Source organism: Limulus polyphemus, unplaced genomic scaffold, assembly GCF_000517525.1.
Source record: "Limulus polyphemus unplaced genomic scaffold, Limulus_polyphemus-2.1.2 Scaffold12030, whole genome shotgun sequence".
NCBI classification, from domain to species: Eukaryota; Metazoa; Arthropoda; class Merostomata; order Xiphosura; family Limulidae; genus Limulus; species Limulus polyphemus.
Genome location: NW_013677640.1, coordinates 3,945 through 12,058, shown reverse-complemented (window position 1 = coordinate 12,058; position 8,114 = coordinate 3,945). Strand labels below are relative to the sequence as shown.

The 8,114-nt window shown below is 31.7% G+C and overlaps 1 protein-coding gene across 1 annotated transcript in view; it reads right to left on the bottom strand.

The window, feature by feature from the left end:
* Positions 1 to 3,238: 3,238 nt before the first annotated feature.
* The window catches only part of LOC106476902 (3-hydroxy-3-methylglutaryl-coenzyme A reductase-like), a 7,413-nt gene continuing 2,537 nt past the window's right edge, over positions 3,239 to 8,114 (bottom strand). Inside the window, exon 5 of the mRNA XM_013937520.2 lies at positions 3,239 to 6,315. Within this exon, the coding sequence (XP_013792974.2) occupies positions 6,270 to 6,315 (46 nt within the window). The 3' untranslated portion in view covers positions 3,239 to 6,269. The remainder of the gene's footprint in view (positions 6,316 to 8,114) is intronic.

Here is an 8,114-nt window from a genome sequence, read left to right as displayed (position 1 = left end):
ACCAGTATAGACAATATTAACAGACTACAAAAGATATGTTTATCTGTACTTGTTATGAACCAGTATAGACAATATTAACAGACTACAAAAGATATGTTTATCTGTACTTGTTATGAACCAGTATAGACAATATTAACAGACTACAAAACACATGTTTATCTGTACTTGTTTTGAACCAGTATAGACAATATTAACAGACTAAAAAAGATGTGTGTATCTGTACTTGTTTTGAACCAGTATAGACAATATTAACAGACTACAAAAGATGTGTGTATCTGTACTTGTTTTGAACCAGTATAGACAATATTAACAGACTACAAAAGATATGTTCATTTGTACTTGTTTTATACCAGTATAGACAATATTAACAGACTACAAAAGGATACACACATCTTTTGTAGTCTGTTAATATTGTCTATACTGGTTCAAAACAAGTACAGATAAACATATCTTTTGTAGTGTGTTTTCTTGCCATCATAAGTTAAATGTTGTTATTGACAGAAGATGATGATAAGTGTGGTATTTTTAAAACTCCATTTAGAAGTGGTTTAACTTACCTTAGACTGATAAAAAGTTAGCATTTAGTGTGCTCCCTTCATTCTGTCAACTAACATGATGTTCACTTGGTTAATTAGATTCACTATTTAAATACCATGGAAATTTTTAGTGTGGTATTTTATAGAAATTATTTTTTTAAATGTAAAGGCTGTATCAGACAGGCTAATTATGAAAATTATTTAAATCTTGTACATGCATCTGTTAGATCATTAACATGTAGTGTCCAACATGACTACCACTGAAACATGTAGTGTGTCCAACAAGGCTTTACTCCCCAGTATTAGGGATTACAATAGGAGCTCGTACGTCTGTTGTAATCCCAGTTGGCCTGATGAGTCCTGGTATTGGGTGAAAGACCTCATTGGCACCGGTTGATATTGTCTATTGAGATAATTAAATGTAAATAAAAGTAAATTTAAATTATTGAATAACGATGATGGAAATGGTAGATGGCATGAAATTCTTTAATATGTAAATTGGTGTTTTGATAATTGTACAAATAAGTGTTATTTGTTGCAAAACATTACACTCCTGAGGATGACGCAGTAGTATACGTTGAAACATGTAGAGTGTATGAGATTGTTTTCCAGTTTCATTGGGGTATTTTACCACTTTTTATCCTGTACAGTAAAAGTTATTGTATTTTAGTAATTTGGAGACTGGAAACAATCTCATTTTTATAGAATTGTGTATAAAATAAAAGTTGTTTTTTAAAATTTTGAGTTTTAATATTGAACATTACACACGTCCTAAAAACATTTAAAAAAAAGGTATTTTTATTTGTTACTAATTTAATTTTTATATTGACGTAGTTTTGATTAAATTACTGTTATTATAGTAATGTATTTTTGTTACTTACTTAGGAATGATGTAATTCTTTTATTTTGCTTTAGATACCGAAGATGTAATCTGTTGAATTCCGAAACTGTGTCTCCTTCTGTTATAATTAACAATGTATTAAGTATTGTTATCCTTTTTATTTAAAACTGTATTTTACCACAAGGAAAAGCACATTGTTTGGATAACTTAAGATAATGATGAACTAGAACACCAGGTTCCCTTTCTTCCATAACAATATCTCACATGCATTTATTATAATTAAACACCATTTATTTACCATTCTAAATCCTGTTGTAAATCAGCAACCAAAACTTAATATCATCTGCCAATTTAAGTAATGTATTGACCATTTCTTCATCTATGTCATTGATGTAAATTAAGAAGAGCAAAGGTCCTAAGACTGAGACCTGAGGTACCCCACTTGTGACATTAATCCAGTTTGACTGAACTCCATCCAATTTACTAACGTATCCCCCACACCTACAGAGATATTTCTTTTATGTGACACCTTGTCAAATGCTTTCTAAAAATCCAGATCCACCAAATCTACACCATTACCCTCATCAACATAAGCAGTAACCTTTTCCCTTAGTGAAACCATGTTGACTATCCAATAAAATTCTAAACTTTGTTAAATGACTTTGCAAAGCATCTTTTAACAGACTTTTAACTGGTGTAAGACTAATGGGTCTATAATTACTGGGACAATTTTTATCACCTCCCTTGAAAAGAAGAGTTACATTAGCTAACTTCCAATCCTCTGGTACCTGCCCACTATTCAAGGACTAACAAACAATAGTAGCAAGTGGCTCACATAACCAATCTTTAACCTCATTCAAAACCCTTGAGGAAATATTATCTGGCACAGAATTAAAACAGTCATCTTGTTTTCATATATCAACTGTTCAAGATGTGGATTGTTTGTTTGTAATTAAGCACAAAGCTACACAATGGCTATCTGTGTTCTGTCCACCACGGGTATCGAAACCCGCATTCTAGCGTTGTGCCACTGGGGGGCTCAAGATGTGGAATACTGCTCAAATATTCGTTAGTTAAAACCGAAGAAAAGGCAAAATTTAATAATCCAGTCATCTCATAATCATCAGATATTAGCCTTCCTTTATCATCCCTCAAGGGTCCTAACATTTTGTTTACCCTTAATGTATTTAAAGAAATCCTTATTGTTAATTTTTACATTTTCAGCCAACCTTTTCTCATATATCCTTTTTGATGTCCTGATTTTCTGTTTCACCAACTTTCTTGATTTACAAGCTACAGCCGGATAACACTTGCTAAGCCTAATCTAACATTTTTAATATTTATATAGCTTCTTCAATAAGTTATTGTTATACAATTTTATGGGTGTGATATTATGTTCGGGTTAGGCTTCTTTAACGTATTTTTTTCGTGTTTATTTAAACTTCCTTACAATTAAAACAGAACTAAATTTAATTAATTATAAATTAAAGTCAATATTTAGCCTACTTATAATAATGACCTTGTTTTGAAACGTACAAAATTAATAATATATTTCATTTTTAACCCGCTTAAGTTAATCTATCAGTATAAATTATTTTGAGGTTAATTCTATGTTTCACTCAGAGCTACTTACAAGTTACACTATATAACTATAGTTTATACCGCCCACCGCGAGAAGTAATTGTTAAGCATTTCGGTCATGCTAAGAGCCACTCAACAATAACATACGGTAAATGTACGGTAAATAAATACGGTACATTTATATTATTTAAGTTGCGTCATATTTTGAAATGTGAATGATAGGGTGATTAATTCCTAACAGTTTAGTGTAGAATATCCTGCTTGCAAAAAAAAAAAAAGGCATCAACATTATTCATGCCTATTCTCCCGTCATTTCAAAACTGAAACTCGAGCTTTGCCTGCTTGCGTAGCTTTTCAAACGTAGCGCGGGAAGCGGCCTCCTAAACAGGAGACAGACACCACGGTTCGCAGTATATATATATAATTTTACAGGATATTTTTAATTTGATGCTATTCTGAATAGTTCTCGTAAACAACGCTATTCATTTACATTGTTACGTAAACAAAGTTAAGCCTATGACCTTAAGTTATAATAATAATTAGTTTACTATTAAGTGACTTACCTTATTTTCTTTAGTCCGTAATTTATCTTGTGCTCAGGTTGAGTCTAACACTAACAGTAATACTAAAGCCAGTTAACATGAACTGCCGAACAAATAACGATTTAACACACTTCATTTTCAACTGTTACTTTGTTAAAAAACAAGCAACTTTTACTCAATTATGTTACAAATTTTTGATACATTTTTTTACTCAAATTGTTCTTCAACACACTACCTACTAGTACTAATCAACCCTAACATTACTACCATTGATCTCTGATCTAAAACTAACAGCGTCACTTATGCCATAAAATGGACCATCCACAAATTATAGTAAATATTTTTTAATCTCTACGAAAATACCCGAAAACAGCGCTAGTAACGACGTTATCAAACCAGTAACCCAAGAGAGAGAGAATGGTTTTTGTAACTTGCCAATTATTAAATAATGACATTATTATTAAACCTATCACTCAGATCTCCCACTAGATGGCGAAACGATCTAAAAACTCATTGCAATTAAAATGAATATCTATTTACGGCCGAGTGTAATTACGTTTTGTCAGCAAATTTCGTTCACACCAGAATAAGTGGTTATTATAAAATGTGACTTGTGTAAATAACTCTTACCTTTATTTTACCCAATCCGGCTTGATGAGGTCTGATAATGAGCGAAACGCGTCGGCTGCAATTGATGTTAGGGATATAGTGTGGTGAAAATACTAGTAGACATCTTAAAAAAAACTTAATATACCAAATAAACAGTGTAGTCTAAAATGAAATCAACGTGTCATCTTTAGTCTAGCTTATTACTTACACTGAAGAGGACACGTGAAATTGTAGAAATTTGTTATTCAAAAATTCATTTCAAATTACTTTACACGATTTATTAAATAAAACAGTACAGTACTTAAAACACAATAAACCAAGTACTACTGCCTCATTGCAAATATAATGTATTATAATTATTATACAATAGGGGGGTTACTTCGTTTCTCTTTCTGGTATTATGTGGTTGTTCATTATGTTATAACTTGGTTGTTCTTTGCGGTATTACTTAGTTATTTATTTATAATACTACAGTTGACATCCAAACTTAAACCATAACAGATTTACATAAAATGTTCCAATGATTTCCCAACACTGTTTTATCACTTACAAAAATTAATTAGATTTAAAAACAAGTCCAAGTTCTACTGTATGTGGTCAAAACCTTACATTAAATGTTTTATAAAAATGAAATAGTATTTCAAAAGCTAGTGTTGATTATTTTATTTTTCATCATTCAAAATATCCTATTCAATAGCCAATAAATATAATACTGAAAATTAGCATTCTGTGATATATATTTTATACTTTAGAAAATAACATGATATAAAGTTCTAACTTGTTTAACAATCATGTAAAATTAAACAAACATTAAATATTTCAAAAGTTAACTAATATTACAATAGCATTCCAAGTTTTGTATATCCTGAATTCAGTAGCAGAAACCTAATTACTAATCATTGATTTACTGACATATCAAAAATGGTTAGATGTGTTTCTAATTTCAATAAATAAAGTTAATAAAACACAAAAATATCATATTAAACATCTGAACTGCCCTTCAATAGCTAAATTTAAGTTTTATTAAATATATTATTTTACAAAAAAATATTTCCTTAATATTTCTCCTTCACTAATCATAAAAAAATATATTTTTATAATAAAATTGCTGTTAATCGAATTTGAGCCCCCAGTGGTTGAACAGTACGTCTGAGGGCTCTCACCATTAAAAATTGGGTTTCAATATTCATAGTTGGCACAGCACAGATAGCCCATCGTGTGCTTTGCACTTAACAACAAGCAAACAAAGAAACAATAATAGAATATTATGTTATGTTAAGACTATGTACAAATCACAGTAAGATTTTCCGTTGTGAACAAAACATTACAGTGTACGGTGTTGTACACACATACATAAATTTAGGGTTCAAAGTACATTCCTCTAATCTAGCAGCTGTTACCCAGTAAGGATTGATGTTAAAAATAACATACACCTTCAAAATAAATCCTCGAGTGGAGTATTTACAGACATTAGTACAATAAATATATATTTATATAACTTCCAATAAATTATACCCTGTAATGAAGACTCTTATTTTCTGGAACTTACGCTATTTAAATAACCTAAAATTCAAAACTTGTTTTATATACAGGTTACTTTACAACACTGCTCTGTATGTGTCCATTTAGAAACTTTGAACCACTGATACACGGGTTACTTTAGAAACTTGGAACCACTGATACACGGGTTACTTTAGAAACTTTGAACCACTGATACACAGGTTTACTTTAGAAACTTGGAACCACTGATACACGGGTTACTTTAGAAACTTGGAACCACTGAGAAGGCTGATAATACCACTAGTAACCCTTAGAGGTTCACTGAGAAGGCTGATAATACCACTAGTAACCCTTACAGAGTTTCACTGAGAAGGCTAATGATACCACTAGTAACCCTTACAGAGTTTCACTGAGAAGGCTAATGATACCACTAGTACCCCTTACAGAGGTTCACTGAGAAGGCTGATGATACCACTAGTAACCTTTACGTAGTTTCACTGAGAAGGCCGATGATACCACTAGTAACTTTTACGTAGTTTCACTGAGAAGGCCGATGATACCACTAGTAACTTTTACGTAGTTTCACTGAGAAAGCCGATGATACCACTAGTAACCCTTACAGAGTTTCACTGAGAAGGCCGATTATACCACTAGTAACTTTTACGTAGTTTCACTGCACTGCTTTGTTGTTTCATTTACATTGTGTCTACAATGGAAAAAAAAATTAAAAGCATATAAACGTCTTCAAGACACCATATAACCAGCATACCATTTACATATTTTATTAAGATCCTGTTTTCTTCATTGACTTATAACTTGTTACAGATGTATGGGTGAACTGTCTAATGTACAACACATATTCAACAAATAGAAAAACATTAATGTTTTAATACAATCTTGCTTTTTTTATTCAAATCTAGTTCAGACAACTGGATATGAGAACAGTATTTCAAGTCTAACATAACAATATAAACACTGTACATCTGACCAACAGTATCTCAGGTCTAACATAACAATATAAACAATACTGTACATCTGACCAACAGTATCTCAGGTCTAACATAACAATATAAACAATACTGTACATCTGACCAACAGTATCTCAGGTCTAACATAACAATACTGTAGATCCCACCAACAGTATCTAAGGTCTAACATAACAATACTGTACATCTTACCAACAGTATCTCAGGTCTAACATAACAACACTGTACATCTGACCAACAGTATCTCAGGTCTAACATAACAATACTGTAGATCTGACCAACAGTATCTAAGGTCTAACATAACAATACTGTAGATCCGACCAACAGTATCTAAGGTCTAACATAACAATACTGTACATCTGACCAACAGTATCTCAGGTCTAACATAACAATACTGTAGATCCCACCAACAGTATCTCAGGTCTAACATAACAATACTGTAGATCCGACCAACAGTATCTAAGGTCTAACATAACAATACTGTACATTTGACCAACAGTATCTCAGGTCTAACATAACAATACTGTAGATCCCACCAACAGTATCTCAGGTCTAACATAACAATACTGTAGATCCGACCAACAGTATCTAAGGTCTAACATAACAACACTGTACATCTTACCAACAGTATCTCAGGTCTAACATAACAATACTGTACATCTTACCAACAGTATCTCAGGTCTAACATAACAATACTGTACATCTTACCAACAGTATCTCAGGTCTAACATAACAACACTGTACATCTGACCAACAGTATCTCAGGTCTAACATAACAACACTGTACATCTGACCAACAGTATCTCAGGTCTAACATAACAATACTGTGGATCTGACCAATAAAAATACACAACATTTACTAACATATCAAATTAATATTTTATATAGGAGGAAAACTATTTTGCATCATTAATTTGTTAATTCTAAAAAGTTGTCAAATATTTGTATTAAACTATTGAAACTCTGAACAACTACAACAGAAAACTTAGCTTTTATCTTCACGATAATAGAACCTGTGATAACTCAGAAGACAACTGGAATTAATGAAAGTGTTATAAACAATGTGAAATGTTTAAAACCTACTGACACACAGTTCCCAAAACTTCATAGCATTACATAAAAAGAAACCTATGATGTATCATGAAACGTTTTGTGTTAATTATTGATGACAAGTATATAAAGTGGTTACATACAACAGAACTATCTAAAATTAACCCAGATATTTACAGAGATAGATGCAGAAACCTATGATGTATCATGAAACATTTTGTGTTAATTATTGATGACAAGTATATAAAGTGGTTACATACAACAGAACTATCTAAAATTAACCCAGATATTTACAGATAGATGCTAGTATATTTTGTTTGTGGCTTTAATCATTACATTGATACCCATGGTGTGCAGATTTAAGGATGGACATACTGACCCTTACATGATACCCATGGTGTGCACAGACTTAAGGATGGACATACTGACCCTTACATGATACCTGAGGTGTGCAGAGACTTAAGGATGG